General features: G+C 49.8%; 6 protein-coding genes across 6 annotated transcripts; 5 read left to right on the top strand and 1 right to left on the bottom strand.

Annotated features, from left to right (window-relative positions):
• Positions 1-223: 223 nt before the first annotated feature.
• On the top strand, positions 224-991 carry NFIA_006110 (C2H2-type zinc finger protein; the record flags this gene model as incomplete). The annotated part of the gene is made up of 2 exons (XM_001259143.1): positions 224-323; positions 384-991. The coding sequence occupies 2 exons, from the start codon at positions 224-226 to the stop codon at positions 989-991; spliced, it is 708 nt and encodes a 235-aa protein (XP_001259144.1).
• A 254-nt stretch (positions 992-1,245) lies between these two features.
• Positions 1,246-2,589, top strand: NFIA_006100 (uncharacterized protein; the record flags this gene model as incomplete). The annotated part of the gene is made up of 5 exons (XM_001259142.1): positions 1,246-1,314; positions 1,361-1,608; positions 1,653-2,266; positions 2,311-2,487; positions 2,531-2,589. The coding sequence occupies 5 exons, from the start codon at positions 1,246-1,248 to the stop codon at positions 2,587-2,589; spliced, it is 1,167 nt and encodes a 388-aa protein (XP_001259143.1).
• Positions 2,590-2,975: 386 nt separating this feature from the next.
• NFIA_006090 (allantoate permease family MFS transporter) lies at positions 2,976-4,837 on the top strand (the record flags this gene model as incomplete). The annotated part of the gene is made up of 8 exons (XM_001259141.1): positions 2,976-3,273; positions 3,321-3,436; positions 3,481-3,547; positions 3,596-3,735; positions 3,781-4,063; positions 4,114-4,404; positions 4,450-4,563; positions 4,614-4,837. 8 exons carry the CDS (start codon positions 2,976-2,978, stop codon positions 4,835-4,837), a joined length of 1,533 nt encoding a protein of 510 aa, XP_001259142.1.
• A 686-nt stretch (positions 4,838-5,523) lies between these two features.
• NFIA_006080 (uncharacterized protein) lies at positions 5,524-6,135 on the top strand (the record flags this gene model as incomplete). Its single annotated transcript, XM_001259140.1, has 3 exons — positions 5,524-5,691; positions 5,738-5,970; positions 6,072-6,135. The coding sequence occupies 3 exons, from the start codon at positions 5,524-5,526 to the stop codon at positions 6,133-6,135; spliced, it is 465 nt and encodes a 154-aa protein (XP_001259141.1).
• A 116-nt stretch (positions 6,136-6,251) lies between these two features.
• On the bottom strand, positions 6,252-7,507 carry NFIA_006070 (uncharacterized protein; the record flags this gene model as incomplete). The annotated part of the gene is made up of 2 exons (XM_001259139.1): positions 6,252-6,616; positions 6,670-7,507. The coding sequence occupies 2 exons, from the start codon at positions 7,505-7,507 to the stop codon at positions 6,252-6,254; spliced, it is 1,203 nt and encodes a 400-aa protein (XP_001259140.1).
• A 317-nt stretch (positions 7,508-7,824) lies between these two features.
• On the top strand, positions 7,825-10,135 carry NFIA_006060 (Hsp70 family protein; the record flags this gene model as incomplete). Its single annotated transcript, XM_001259138.1, has 9 exons — positions 7,825-7,842; positions 8,019-8,591; positions 8,638-8,682; positions 8,735-8,807; positions 8,855-9,119; positions 9,174-9,276; positions 9,324-9,457; positions 9,504-9,717; positions 9,767-10,135. 9 exons carry the CDS (start codon positions 7,825-7,827, stop codon positions 10,133-10,135), a joined length of 1,794 nt encoding a protein of 597 aa, XP_001259139.1.
• Between the last annotated feature and the right edge of the window lie 6,128 nt (positions 10,136-16,263).

Raw genomic sequence — 16,263 nt, 5'->3', positions numbered from 1 at the left:
CCCACGTACGGAGTACTAGGGTTACATCTATTACCATGCACAGACATGTGGATCAGTCAACCCCGCAGTGTCGCCCCCACAGGATTTGTCCAGAGTTTACCTCTCGTATGTTCGTCCTTGGCGAAAAGGATGAAAATGACTGGGGTTAAGAGATCAAAATCGTAGTTCATCCCATGAGTGCTTCGAGACTATGGTCTTGGACTCTCCCCAACTGACACCCCACATGTCGACTGTCTCTGAGAACCCTACCCGTCCCCACCGTTGTGTTTACTGCGGCCTCTGCTTCAAGCGATCAGAACACTTGAAGCGCCATGTGAGGAGGCGTACGTCTTGGCTCTTTTCGCCGTCAAACCTTTGGTCAATCCTTGCTGACAGTTGATTAGACACCAAGGAAAGACCTTTCCGTTGTCGAATATGCGGGGAGAGCTTTTCCCGAAAAGAATTGCATGACCGCCATCAACGCACCCGCCATGGCGCGACTTCAAGCATTCCATTACCAGAAATTGTAGAATCAGAGCCATCTGCAGCTACCCATCCGAATTCATACTCACCAGGGCAGGTCGATGCTGCTCAAGGTGACCCGTCCAGTCGAGCACCATTCCCCTCCTTCGTTGAGGAGCCGGGGCCAGCATTGCACGCTCCTTTAGCGCCAGAGACACATCGACATGAAAACCTTTACTTGACCGGGGCTCCGGGGAGTCCTGCTTTCCAAGAAAATGTGTACTCTGTGATCTCCGACCGGCGTCGAGAGTCTCGGCTTCAGACGCCTTCAGGAAGCGAGACTCCCCCGTGGCTGAAACTGCCCAGCGGGCTGGAGTTCGCATCGCTTCTCTCAGCATTGAATAGGTCTCCGTTATCTACGAGTCTTCCGACACCGCTACGGCTGTGTACACCGCAAAGCGAGGCGATTTTTGAAAATGATCGGAATGAGACTGCCCGTTTGGGGATCGAGAAAGCGCTGGAGGGTTTGAGGGTGCGTCTGAGGATATGAATACCGGATTATGCTGACTCGGTCAGAGTATCAATGTCGCAGGGGGCGAAGGATATTCTCATCGCTTCAAGATCCCTGAGATGAATTCTCTCTACCGCTACTGGCACATGTTCTTCGAGATACCCCATAAGAACCTTCCGTTTGCTCATCCGAAGTCGGAAATCTATCAAATACCAGGTATAAACATTCTTTCCCTTCCAGTATATTTTACTGACAGAGTAGCTATTGCTATTGGTGTTCTCGCCGACGGTGCGATGTACTGTGACGAACCAGAGGATGGCCAAATGCTGTTCGAGGCCTCCCGTCGCATTGTCGCTCATCACGTAGGTACCTTGTGTTATCCTCCGTGCACAGGCTTATCAATCATAGTTGAACACACTCTATACCCGTGAAAACAATACTATACCTATCTGGATCTTCACCACGCTCTTGCTGAACTGTGTCTTTGGTCTACCGGGAGGCAAGTCTAGTGAGAGCGACATTACCCTCGGCAGCCTTGACAGCTTGATAAACCTCGCGCGAGTCATCGAATCCGGCCCGGCAATGGATCTCGTCGATCAGGCATCCACAGTGGAGGAGAAATGGAAGAGTTACATAGAGGGAGAATCTCACCGCAGGTAAGCTATGCCTACCACTAGTGGCCGACATTGCTGAGTATTAGATCAATTTTGTGCTTCATTGTTGTGAGTGGTTTGTGGTCAGTGGCATACGAGCCAATCGTCAATGTCCTGGACTTTCCGTTCAGTCTGATCGAATTTCCGTGGTCGGAGACCTTGTGGAATGCTCGTTCAGCCGTCCAATGGCATGTACTATATCAGAACCCGAGAAGTCGATCGCCTGGCAGCTGGTCAGAGAATGTGGAGGCGCTGCTGTTCGGCAAGCCCCAGCCATTAAACGGTCTGGCCTCTCTTTGCCTTGTAGTCGGACTTCTACTCTACATCGATGGGCTCCGACGGGAAGCAGTTCTCGACGTTGGCGAGATAAACTCATACCTGCAGCATGCTCTAGATCAATGGTTCCAGATACATGACCGGACAAGTATGGAGAATCTGGCTCTCAATCATCTATGCTATCCTGCTGCATATTATCTGCGCATCTCCCTTGTCGTGGACATCCGGCAGACAATGGACCTCATGCGCAGCAAGCAGTTTGCAGCCATGCGAAAGGTACTCCGTGAGGGTGATTTGGTCCAGGCAGCTGCCTTTGCGCGAGCCGCGATGATTCCGTGGGTGATTAGCCGGCGGAATCAAACGTCCATGGTCGCAATCCCATGCGGTAAGTCATATCCTTCGCGTCACAGAAGTATACTGACTTTCTAGGGGTGGTTATCGCGGAGTGGGCAATTGACGTGATGGACAACCAGCCTGAGGATTCGCCTCAACGGGAAGTGCTTCGGGGGTTTGAGAACTCGATCCGCGAATATTGGCCTGTAGCGCCCTTTGTGACTTCTGTGGATGTCTGGAGGGCAGTTCGGAGAATTATTGCTAATGGACCAGGTATGTTGTCGGTCCTCTCGGGTTGCTATACTAACAGTCGCAGTTACAACGGCTTTAACGCGGAGTATGGATGCATACGAGATGTCTCTAGCATTAGCTTAGATCATGGATAAGAATTCAATTTTGACCAATAGAAATGTAACCCATCATGCCATGCTGAATAAATACGAGTCTTACCCTGGCAGCGCTGATAAATTGCATCTGAAGTCCTATCAGCATCAAGCATACCAGTATTTAACTTTACTACTGACGCCAGCACGCCACAGCAAGACCTAGAAGGCTGGGCACTGGAATGACAGCAAGGCAGCGGAATAGCCCCGTCAGAGCCACCGGGAAATCCAGCCCACAGCGGGAATACCCCACAGTCTGGGGTAAAAGTTGGGGTAAGCGATCAACACGGGGAAACCTGGAATCTATCGATATAAGTAGATCGACACCCTGCATCTTTTTTCTTTCTTCACCACGGTTGCATCCCATGTACTATCGCCATGTACAATACCGACACCGATATCGAGAAACCCACCACAATGGGGGTCGAGCACGTGGCCGAAACGCAAACGCCCGTCTCCTCCGTCAGCGAAAAACACTCGCATGATGCGGAGCAAATCCCCCACTTTACGCCGGAGCAGGAGAAACGGGTCCTCCGCAAGATGGATCTGCGGTTGATTCCCATGCTGTCTATTTTATATCTATTGGCGTTTCTTGACCGTGGGAATATCGGGAACGCGAAGATCGAAGGGTTGGTTGAGGATTTGGGGTTGACGTCGCAGGAGTATAGCTGGTGTTGTATGTCACTTGACTCAAAGGTTGAGAAATATGCTGACAATATCCAGTAACGGTGTTCTTTTTCACGTACTGTGCGTTTGAGATGCCGAGTAATCTGCTGCTCAAAAAGTTGCGACCGTCGAGATGGTTGCCGTTTTTGATGATTTCTTGGGGGATTGTCATGGTATGTTTGCTGCAACTGAGGATGAACTCCTGCTGATGAGATAGACGCTGATGGGCGTTGTTCACAACTATGCTGGGCTTTTGTCCACGCGCATCTTCCTCGGTGTTGCTGGTGAGTTCGCACAATATTGATATGCAATTATCATACTGACCTGCGCAGAGGCTGGTCTATACCCTGGCACCGCCTACTACATCACCATGTGGTATCCCCGTGAAAAAGCCCAGTACCGCCAGGCTCTCTTCTTCAGCTCGGCTAGTATCGCCGGTGCTTTCTCGGGACTTCTCGCTTACGCGATTGGTGTATGTCTCTGCGTCTCCTTCGAGGACGAAGCTGACGGAGAATAGAAAATGGACGGCGTGGGCGGGTATGCCGGCTGGCGCTGGATTTTCATCCTGGAAGGACTTCTGACAGTTGCTGTTGCCTTTGTCGCCCCTTTTGCGATTCACGACTTCCCTGAGACGGCCACCTTTCTGACCGAGGAAGAGCGCCGATGGGTGATTCACAAACTGCGGGCTCAATCCGGACGCGACACCACGCAAGACGGGACAGACCATGAGGAATCGCGATTCCGCGTACGCTACGTGACTGATGCGCTGACGGATTGGCAGATCTACGTGGCTTTGTTCAGTATGTTTCTCCTCTCCGTTGCTCGACGACTCGTTAGACTAATTGATCAGTGTACTGGGGAATCACCACCCCTCTCTACGGTATCTCGTACTTCTTGCCATCCATCATCAAGGATCTAGGGTACAAGTCTTCAACGGCGCAGCTGCTCACCGTGCCGATCTACATCACGGCAGCCATTGTAGCTATCGGTGCGGCCTGGCTATCGGATCGTCGCAAGCAGCGATCTCCATTCATTCTCTTCTTCATGTCTCTGATTGCCATCGGCTTCATCATTGTCATTGCCTCCACCGGTCGGGGAGTGCCAGGGGTTGTCTACTTTGGTGTTTTCGTCGCCGTCGTCGGTAAGTTTCATTCCCCACCAAAAAAGCACCAGTCTGACAAGACAGGTATCTATCCTGCTTTCCCAGGAAACGTCACCTGGCTCAGCGTCAACCTGGCCGGCGACTACAAGCGTGCGGCCGGAATGGCTATCCATATCGGGTTGGGTAATATGGCGGGTGGTAAGTATCTTGATGCTTTGAGAAATGCTAAAAAATGCTAATGTTTGCAGCCATGGCATCCAACTTTTACCGCGCGCAGGACGCCCCCAAGTATATTCTGGGACACTCATTGGAGCTGGGGTTTGCGGTGGTGGGAATCATTGCAGTGGTGATCCTGCGGTTCTCGTATCAGCGCATCAACAAGAAACGGGATCAGATGGATGTCTCGGGCTATGGTAACGCTCAGTTGGCCATGATGGGGGATCGGTCGCCTCTGTTCAGGTATATGCTGTGATGGCTGACGAGGACATTGGTAAACTCATGATGTGATAGTGGGCAATGAGAATTTATTACGAGCGATGTAACCAAAACCAAATCAACTACGTAAAAAGGAGGTCGGATTTAAGCGAGATGAATTCTGGTTGCTGCGTGATGATTGGTTGGATGAGAGCCCCTACGGACCCTGTGCTAAGCTATTCTTGAAGCTTTCTACTAAACCGGAGTAGTTTCAGGCACCAGAGGCACTAGTTGTCTTAGGCCAGACTTAGCTGCGCTCTAAACGGTCATAGCTGAGTCCAGGCTCGTTTCTGTGCTTGGCAGTTAGATTCGAAAATTTACAGCCATTCAATGCGTGAGGATGGAAGAGTTTTGATCATAATCCTTTCTGTAGTTGCTTTTCGTCGTTCCGTCAGTGACCAAAGGGATTATATCCTGTCCTTTTCACGAAGTTTAGATATATGTATACACACCATTTATGTGAACCAGGTCTGGCTATACGAAGATGATCTAGCCTCCTGATCAAGGGCTCTAAGCTACGCTAACGTAGTGTTATCCTAAGCCGTAGCAAAATAGTAACAAATATAGCTGATTCGCTGTGTCTCACATGTGCTAGGCGTTCTTCCTTTTCTTAAATGAGCCTCTCATGCCCACTTCCAACTCTTAATTCTGTCTACTCACTACCCTCCACAGCTGTACAGCATCATGGCAGGCACCGCCTCCCTCCGCGGAAGAGACTGGATTCACTTCGGCCTGCGTATCATCTTCTGCGCATCTGCAATTGCTCTTCTGGCCGTCACAGCACGCCTAGCAGCAGGCTGGGGAGGAGATAATGAAGAGCCCCCGATTGTGCTTCCCATCGTTCTAGCCACGGTGAGCCACACACCTTTTTTCGTTTGGCAAAATCTAATGACTGCAGGCTTCTCTGGCAATCGTCACAGACATCCTCGCTCTGTTCTTACTTTTCCGGTATATCGGCTTCATCACAGCGACGGCCATCCTTGACATCCTGGTCATCATCCTCTGCGCTATCGGGGCTGTCTCCATCTCAACAGGGGACTTTGCCTTTTACCTGGGGCTTTACTATCATGATTACCCGTCGGTGTCGGCGCAGGCGGAGATTATCGTCTTTGCGTTGAATATTCTTGTTGCGTGAGTGTGCTAGTCCAGTCGCTGGGTATACACGAGACTAATGGGGGTTGCTGCAGATGGGAGAGAATTCTTTCGATCATTTTATGCTCTGTTTCTCGTAGGGGGCGGTTAGTGGCTGAGGATGCTAAGGAGGTTCCGGTGCAGGCGCAGGCCTGCTACGAATAGTGTATTTCTTCTGGATGACTCTTAATACTGCATACTGCATACTGCACATAATGAGGATACTGGCAACTTCTGACTGATCGTCTCGTCCATCATGGAAGCTGATTTGAGGCAACCGGCTACAACGATGTCCCCTCCGCCATGACCTGCGGCACCACCAACCGCCGTCCCTGCTCATCACAGACCTTGACAACCCTCGGCGTAATTACCATCCCCTGTCTTCCTGGATAATCCCAGACAAACTCAAACGCACAGGGCTGCGCGAACAACCACCGACCCAATTCCGCCGCAGCGGAGGCTATGGACCTTAAATGCTGGAGGCGCTCTGCCCTAGTATGCGCGGGATTGGCATACCCAGTGAAAACGTCGACAAATGGCTCTGCAAGCCCACTGATAGCATGCTCGTCCACGTCGCGAGCTCCCTGTTGGCGCTGGTAGAGGTACGCTGTCAGCATACGCCACTTAAATAGCACTTGGTCTGTCTCTGCGGCATGTCAGTTTCTCAACGTCTATTGCAGTACGCAAGGCGTACGCTACCTGGTGTCTGATTCACGACTTGCGGACATGACGCGTAACATGCAGGGAGAAGACCCCCCTTTCCAGACCCGGGGGTGATCTGCTGTAGTAATTCCCGAACAAGGATATGCGTGAGGACCGCGCGATGTCTGCCTGGTTTAGCCAGCAAGGTTGCAATCGGTGACGGCAGGTACGGGGACTCGTAGCTTGCAAGAGACGTAGCCGGGTCGTGCAGACTGGATGCTGCTGCGGAAGAGTAGTAGTTGTCGACGTGGAGACTGGCATGGTCGAACAGCGTGAGGATCCGCGCGCGTACTGTCTCGTCGTCGGCTGGGTGAGGGGTATAAAGCGAGGATGCGGATGCACCTAGATGTAGTGATGGATGCTGCGGTGGTTTATCTTTGGAGAATTGCTCTGAACGGCCCGCGCGTGCGCCTTTCTTGCGCCGACGGAAGAAGAGAAAAGCACCCAGGATTGTCAGTGCGGCGGTGCCGATGATGCAGCCGACAATCGCCCCGGCTAGAGCGCCTCTGCTCACATTGTTTGGCGACGGTTGGGGAAGACTGGGTTGGTTAGTCGCGGTGCTTGACGCAGTAGAGCTGGCAATTGTGCTGCTCGAGTTGAGAGAGATGCTAGGGGATGTGACGGAGGTGATCGGCGATGAAGCTGAGGGAGAGCCTGGTATTGATGTACTGGTTGACACTGCTCCTGAGCTTGATAGGGATGTCGCAGTCGCACTTGTCAATGTTGGTGTGGTCGATTCCTGGCCGGGTAGAGGAGAGGACGATGTCGTGCTCGACGAAGCAGACTCTGTTGTCGTTGTGTAAGTGCTCGTGGAGGACGCTGTAGAAGTAGACATTCTGTGAGTAGATTCAGGCGGATGTACGCGCACTTTGGAATACAGCGAGGGGACTTGGCTACTCTTATGAAACGAGATTGTAACCCTGCAGGGTTGGAAACATGCACATCCTCGAATCCGGCTTAGTGAACCAACCCAATTCATGGAAGAGAATCAGTCTGGATTCAACCAGGCTGTGATTTGCGGCGCATTTTCCACTTCGAGACTGGTAAACAATCTTGGCTCATCGCTGACTCGCTAGAGCATCAACAACCCTGGTCAGGAGATGCCGCGCTGTAGCCGCGCCGCAATTTCTCGACCCAGCAATTCCCAACGCCATGACCTTTCCGCCAACGGTATTTTTGTCCCATATCTCCAGGGAAGTAAGGTCGCGAAAAACCTCGACCGTGGCCAGCGCTTCTCTTGTGGTTGACAATGGACGAGAAGGAAGTTGTGGCAGTCCATAAACCCTGGGACGATGATTGGAGACCGGATATCGTAGTTGGGGTTGATTTTGGGATGACCTGCACAGGTACAGATCTTTAATAAATTTGGATCTGCCAGACGCTCACGAGTAATAGGAGTCGCCTATTCAATCGGCCCAGAATGGCTTCCCCCGAGGACCATCCAGCGGTGGCCGGGCAAGCTCATCAGCGAGCTGGCCAACAAAGCGCCCACTGCAATTGAATATGAATCTTCTTCGCACAGCGTCAAGTCATGGGGGTTTCTCTGCAACACCGAGGACCCAGCCTCGGACATCAAGGAGTATTTCAAGCTGCACCTTGCTCCTGGCGCTCACCCAGACGGAAAGATCACACGGGTAGAGGCTCAGCGATGGCTCCAGGACTATATCCGTTGCGTATGCCAGCATGTCACCGCGCATTTCAGAGACACTCTTCCCTCCTTTGCTGCTTGCAAGGTCGAATGGGTATTCAGCGTGCCCACAACATGGAAGGATGTCCGTATGGTTGAAGAAACGCGTCACCTACTGCAGCGAGCGATCAACATGAGCAGTCCGGGGACGTCCCCAGAAAATAATCGCGCCGTAATTGGGCTCACTGAGGCTGAGGCTGCAGCTGTGTATGCTTGCAAGGAACATTATCAGGTGAGACTGTCCACGGAACCTGCGATCAATGTATTAACTGCTGCAGATGAATGATATCGTCCTCGTTTGTGATGCAGGAGGTGGAACCACAGTAAGTAGAGCGTGATCCCGTAATCCATGATCAGCAGCTGCTAACTGTGGAGGATGTCAACATTCTCCAACTCAAGTCCGCCCGGGGCGAGCCAACGAAACTCGATCAGTTCGGCAGCGTTGAGGGTATGTCTTCTCAGAATTGTTCAAAGTCAACAGCTAATCCTAGTTAGGACGGCCTATTGGCTCTGTTTTTATCGACCGCGGGATGCATAGTCTTATTTGCGGGCGGCTATCCAAGCTTCATGACAGACTGGATATGTCTCCATCGCACACAGCATGGAGGATGATCCTCGGCCGATTCCAAAGACTCAAATGCGCGTTTGGTACCTCTGCAGCAGCAAATACCCCAAGCCTCAGATTAGACGTCCCCGGCCTCAAGCCGGGTGCTGACCTCCCTGACGCAGAGGTCTACGACGGCCAGATGAGCATCTCTTGGTATGTGGCGGGTGCGTTCGCAAACAGTGTACAAGATGATAGCTAATCTGCCAGGGATGATTTGCAACAATGCTTTGACGCAAAAATAGTCGAGATGTTCGACCTGCTTGATGGCCAAATCCGACACATGCATGATCGATTCGCAACTGAACGCATTGTACGTCAACAGCCAGGCTGATCTTAACCCTGAACTGACCCATCCAGTCATACCTCATTCTGTCGGGGGGTTTTGGTAGCTCACCGTATGTTCGCAAACGACTGATGGAAAGGTACGGCAGCGAGATTGGAAATGGACACGGCAATACCACGGCTATGCGGATTTTAATGGCCGAGGAACCGTGAGTCTTGTGTCGACAACTAATTGCCAGTGCTGATAAGGCAAAGACAGCTTGCCGTTGTCCACGGTCTAGTCCTTGATCGCATCCAGCTACTTAAGCAAGGTGTCCTCACTTTCGGATCCCGATGCTCTCCGGTCAGCTACGGGATCATCTGCGACCAGCTTTACATCCCAGAGAAACACGCGGGGGAGCTTATCCGCCAGGATCCGCACGATCAGCTCAGTTATGCAATTGATCAGGTAGATTGGTTGGTTGTCCAGGTACGTAGGCAATACAGAAAAAAAGTAACATATGTATTAACAGCAGCAGGGCTCACCAGTCCCTCCAACCGGATTCGCAAAGGAGTTCCAGCTCAAACTGGAGCCCGGCCGGGAAGCTGAGACTTTCCAGGTCCACATTGTCATGTCACTGTATCCCCCCGCGCTGCTCCCGAAAAGTATGTCCCACAAGGGGGTTGAGCGGGTATGCACCCTGCACATTTCGACCGAAGGAGTAGACAAGAAGCTGAAGAACCGCCACTGGTACAATCGAAAGCCGGTCTTCTGGAAGGGCACGTTTAGCGTCAGAGTGGTGGTCGGACCTGCAGACCTGGCTTTTCAATTGTGGTCCAAGGATCAGAGGATCAGGAGCAGCAGTCATCCGCCGATTGCTGTGAAGTGGATGTCTGCCGGGGTTTAGCTGTAGCGGATTGTAAGCATGGGCAAGACAGAAAGTGGTATGGCCTTTGGGAGTAATGTCTCTCTGTGAGATGGATTCCACTGCTCGCATTTACGTTTATTGAAAGCTACCTGATTTGCTCGGGGCATTTGTCCAAACTGATTGTAGTTTGTACCTATCCGTTCAGATGATTGTCTAGCAAAAGGCCACATCGGTTTCATCTTTCTTGACCAACGCACCACTCGTCCCCAACGCACTGAACAAATCCAACAGTTTACCATACGAGGGATAGGTCGACTTGTCATCTACAATATTAACCCTTGCCCTTTGAGCCTCTGAATTGCAGAAGTCAAGCACTGGGGTCGAGGAATGGCTTCAGCCCTGGGGCAGGAAGAGAAGATGAACTTGAAGCAGGGCTTGAATTAGAATCGAGCAGAGGATTTGATCCTTCAGACACGGAAGATTTTTGAAAAGTGTTCACGTACTAGGTAGCTTACCTTTACTAGGGACTAAAGCTAGTTTTTTGAAGCCTTTGCATTTCATCACAGCATAGGAAAACCAATGAGGGATAAAAGCTATCCCGAGATTATACATTAATCCCACATTGCTTGTTTCCGGAGGTGGAATGTACGCACCAACTTTCTCAATATTAGGTCTAGTTCAAGAGAGGCCTTCATATAGCTTCGATCGAGAGGTTTTCTACTATTGTATACGCTGGCAATACATATTCAGTATGTTGGAGGTCCTCAGAACAGTGGTATGAATACCCACTGGGAGCTTAGGAACGAGCCAAGTAGGTCTTATCAAATAGTCGAAAGAAAGAGGGAAAGCGTTACTTATATGCAACAGACCAGTATACCTCGACCAAGCTCAGTCAGGTGCGAAGAACAGACTGATCCACCTCCGATATATTGCCTTCATGAATACCAGTAGTGGCTATGGGATTCGGTAGGTTCTAGGAGAAAGCAACAATTTATCCAGCCAGGGAAAAGCGACGTACCTCTAACCCTTTGGGGCCGCACTTCGTTTTCTGGTAATCAATATTAACTGTATACTATCGAGCGATTTATGCTCCTAATCGTTATTCTGAACACGAATCCTGCCTACTTTAGGGAATGGCTCTTGTCCCTCCGCTGTGTTGGAAGCATTCCACACTTCCTCTAGAGTCATCCTGAAGCTTTCTTCGTCTAGAGGACCTTCAGTGTCCGCGCTAAGTATCAGACGCAGAGAATTAGCTTGATGTGTATTCAAGCTAGACAAATACTGGGTTAACATACCGAAAGAAGAATGGAGGGGGGAAGATCCGTGGAGATGGTGTATTCAAAACAAGTTTGGCAATGGCACCAGCTTTTGAGATAGCCTGTTTGATCGCTTCCACTCCATCGCCCTCACTAGTTTTTAAAAATATTAACTCTAGATTTTTCATGATATCAAGGGAGAAAACAATAAAAGAGATGGGGTTCATCAAGAAACTCACGAGGTGCCAATAGGTCCACCAACATATGGACCAGGTTCACTGGCCCAAACTTCAATGTGCTTCAGAGAGTCAGTCAGTTTAGAGATATTCCTCTCCATCCTTGATTTGCAAAATAGCCACACATACATATTCGACCTGGAATGAAGAAAGATTTAGCCATGACAAGATAATATGATATCTTGAGAATCTGGACTCACCATGATGTTATGAAGAAGAACGGAATAGTTGTGAAGGCTGTCAGGGTAGTAGTCAATGTCCGAAAAGGTTGGAAATAAGGCGGGCTTATATATTGCTTGATCATAGAGCAATCAAAGTCATGGCGGGGTTGTGAGTTCAGCTCAGCCAGGCTCAATCTGAATATTTCGTATAGGTACGTTTAGTTCATCCACATATGCATGCACATACAACTCAGCATCTCGTTTTGGTCAGTACAATGCTGATCATTGGAATTTTTGTAATGGATCAAAGTGCGAATGACCAAATCTCTTATTTTGGTTGCTCTAGACACCGTTCCAATCGTTCTTAAAGATGGATGTATGAAACTATGCCACTAGCCAACGCATCTGATAGAAAATTATATGCTCGAATTGGATTGTAGTGAGGAGACTTGGATTATGTCTACATGCACCAAAGATGAAGATGATCTTTGAGAAGCGTTGTATGTATAATACTACACAGTTCTAGAGACAGAGTGATGCATGTGAACTTCGTGGATACCCCCAGTCAGGTTTACACATCACAAAGCTATTTGGTGCTAGGGACAGCGTAACCAAGGAATATACCATACTCTGTGGAAAACAGTGATGGGAAAGAATCCTGATATTACTTAGAGCTCGGACGTATGGGTGCAGATAGTATTTCACTGGTTGGCCTGCTGACCGAGGGCACTGTGCATACTCGATAACTTACTTCTCCGCCACCATACATGCATTCTACTAGATTTTCGTACAATCTATAATGTAGTCCTAGGAGCTGTGGCGAGCTGAGCATCTGCATCGAATTCACACTCCCAAGATTACCCCTCATTTGAGAAGCTCTCGAGCCCAATAGAATGTATTCTCGCTCCCAATAGAAAGTGTCACCCTTGTAGAACTCGGAAGCTAATTCTTTGGAGTATTGATTAAACCCCCATCCATGAGGCCACTTGATACCAGAACTGCATCAGGAATCAGGATCGCCCAGTCCGCAGACTCCAAGTCAGACTTGCTTGATTATGCAATTGGACCAGAGCCCTGAGGTGAAGGTGGGCTAAAGATGTACTTACAAAACTCATCATTGTTGTCGAAAGCCCTACGAGACAACGAGAAACCCGTGGATTTCGTAGGCAGCTTCCGATTGCTGTGTAAAAGAAGTTGGACTAGGAGGTCACTATCAGCACATAGAGTATAAAGAATTTCTTTAATACATAAAGCATAGCTCCTTGGCTTTGTAGTGTCAGGCTAGTCTAGGGGCCTATAATATTATGTTCATCATAAGCAGCCATTTGTCCACTCATTAGATGGCGCACCATACCATGATCAATGAAACTTATTATAAGAAACTTCCTCAGCATCTTATGGTTCTGAAAATGACCTCGTACACAACATGAAGGGCTCACACGCTTTTTGAATATTTTCTCCAAGATCATCTATCCTTACTTTAAGATGCTAGCTAACTTCCCGGCTCTTTTATACCGCCCTAAATATCAATATGGCCAGGCCGTAAAGTCTGCAAAAGACTTGCCAATAAATGGGTTAACCCGGATATTGATAACCCAGTGGGTGCAGTGGGCGACTTCGCTTTCGTCAGCCGAGAAGGCTGTGCCCTTGGTCAGGTCGGATGCATATGTGAGGTCACTTGCAACCTGAGGCCCTTGTTCACTTCCCATCCGACCCGAGTGGATAGGTCACAACGCCGGTGTCGATCTGGGGCCAGATACGATCCCGGCTGTGCTTTTAAGGGTGGGTTTTGCCTGTGAGGAGGGGATCGCTCCACAGACTTGAAGCCATCCAGAGACTGTCCAAGTGATTCACAAAGTACTGAGCGGCCCAAAATGCTTCTTCGTACGCTTAGTATATATCGGCTATCACAAGCCATGCGCGACAACAGAGATCAGGAACTGGTGAACGGAGTTTATCAGCTTTTCTTGGCTGATACAGATTCCCTCCCATAACTTGCATCTCTGGCTTCCCTGGAGTCCCAGTCGTTCAAAAACCCTGCTCTTAAAGGACGCCAGTCCGAGACAGGAATGTGAGAATCCCTTGTGGGGTATGTAGTTCAAATAATTTCGCGCAGATCAAACCAGTCTCAACTAAGACAACAGTGCCTTGCCCTAACAACCCTAACGGTTGCAAACCCGTCGATGCCAACTGCTGTGAGGGAACCAATTTATATTACTACCCCAGCGATGCTATTTGTTGTCCCAATTATGGCCCCTGCCGCAAACCATACGAGTGTTGCCCTAAGGCATGCTGTCCCCGAGGTGGCTTCTGTGGTGCTGACGGCCTGTGTTCGACCTTGTATTGGACGATGCAGACGAAGACCAGTGCCCAAATGAGTACTAGAACCAGCACTAGTACCAGCACTGCCGTAGCGGCCGAGTCGTGGACGTCAACATGGACTTCCACGTCCACGGCGGCATACACAACGGGTGGCTGTAGCAGTGGCGGCCTGGTCCCTCGAGACCTGGAGTCGCGGCGGTACCCCTGGGAGACAGAATGCACTCAAGTGTGCCACAGAGCAACCGGAGAGTAAATTGCTGTTTTGAATATAAGGAACATCCCTGGAGAGACCGACCAGCTGGTTGACAGCACATGTCGAGGTAACTCATTCCCTGCAATGAATTAGTCGTCCAAGCTTTATCAAAGCAGGCTGATGGTAGGCCCCAGGCATGCGCGCAAGGCAGGACAAAAGCCAATTTCCTGCCGGTTTAAACGACGGTGAGGATATTCTCACCTACAACGGGGAAGGCAACCGGGTCACGACAGTCAATTGTAAGGACTTCTGTGGAGGTAAGTGGTACCCAAGGAAGAATTACCGCTTATTCTTGTGCTAACCCGCTGCTCGATCTTTAGACGCAAATCGTGCGACGTCCAGGGGAGCGTACCAATGCGACGAATATCCACCAGGTGAGCTTCATGCCGAATGGATCTTCTGAGCACCAGGTCTCGTGATTGTAATGATAATAGCGTGAAGCTGTATTCAATCAGGAGCAAAGTGCGCAGACCAGATTGTGCATCGAGCGGTATCAAAACTCCGGAACGCAGGGACCCCTCCTGAAAGATCTTGTCAACAATTCCGACCTTAAAAGGGGCTGAAAGTACTCTTCCGTGTTGAAGGGGTCTGTCCAGCCTTGTCCAGCAAGAGAGACGATCATAATCCAACCAACCACCCGATGGAGTCTGCGAAGGAGTCTTGAACATTGCATCCACTAGAAGACAGCTCGACCATCCATATATCAAGCAGCAACGCTACCCTTCGAAATCCGAACGGGGATAAGTCCCTCACATATGTTGGGTCGACCTCGGAGCTCTCGACGACGGACACTACGATCTGGAAGTTAATTTCGATGGAAATGTGGATAACGTGACCGTGCTGGACTCGAACGGGAATATCTATTCAAAGTGAGAGAGAGAATCAAGTCTTGCGAATAATGGTGCAACTAGGCTAATTAGGTGGGCTTAAATAGCATCGACGCCCCAAGCGGGTCTGTTCAGCTCTCGTTCGCTGTGAATACCAAAGGGTCTTATGTCCCCTTTGCCTTGATTGCATGCACTGACAAGGCCACCAACGTCTCCTACACGGGCAATGGGACGATTAACAACAGTACAACCACTGCCGCAGCTTCACCAACTGCTACGCATAATATAGGTGCTAGACTGGGCGCCGGCTTGTCTCCACTCATAGCGATGTTCCTAACGATGGTGTTGACCTATCAACATGGGCATCACCACCAACCTCCCTGAAAAGCTCTGGCCGCAGGTCTTCTAAACCACGGTATACCTCTATAATCGACATGCACGCAAGGAGAGGGTAAGGGAGAACGGCAGGGAGAAATGGATCTGGATCATGCCGCACGAGAAGCTCTACGGTAAGAAGCTGTCACTTGCGAACCTAACATATAGTCCTAAACGTTTTGCTCATGGTGACCTATCTCAAAGAAATATTATGCTTCAGGATGATGGAAAGACCAGAATTGGTGAGCCAGATAAGGTCCTGACTGATAGGCTTGTTTCTGACTCTTATGCTAGCTAATAGCAGAGATAAACAACTAGATCTCAAGAACTTAGGATACATTTTCACATACATGAGCACCCCAGCAGCGGTCTTCAGTGCTAATGCTAATAACGCAAGAAACATGTCATAACAGGCGAAATATTTCATAGGAAAGCTTCATGCATCCACCTACAGCGTCATCAGTGTGGTAACAAGTATTATCTCTATTTCAAATACAGCAAGAATAATCAGAAGAAGGTGATTTCATTCGTACATCATTGATGAAGGGAACGGCCTGCTTCCATCCAATGAACAATAGCTCTCCAAGTCCTACCTATACTGGTAGTATCACCATCATCCAAACCGTCCTTATATACCCGAAGATCTGCGAGTCCATTGCGTCTGGAAGAGGGGTAGTTGGGGGAGCAGGAATACGCTGGGCGAAGGCAACCTTCAACAGAGGAAGGACTTGCTGGTC

Source organism: Aspergillus fischeri, genomic scaffold (genome assembly GCF_000149645.3).
Source record: "Aspergillus fischeri NRRL 181 1099437636265 genomic scaffold, whole genome shotgun sequence".
Classification (NCBI taxonomy): domain Eukaryota; kingdom Fungi; phylum Ascomycota; class Eurotiomycetes; order Eurotiales; family Aspergillaceae; genus Aspergillus; species Aspergillus fischeri.
The sequence above is the reverse complement of the archived record's forward strand: the minus strand, read 5'-3'. Positions and strand labels throughout refer to the sequence as shown.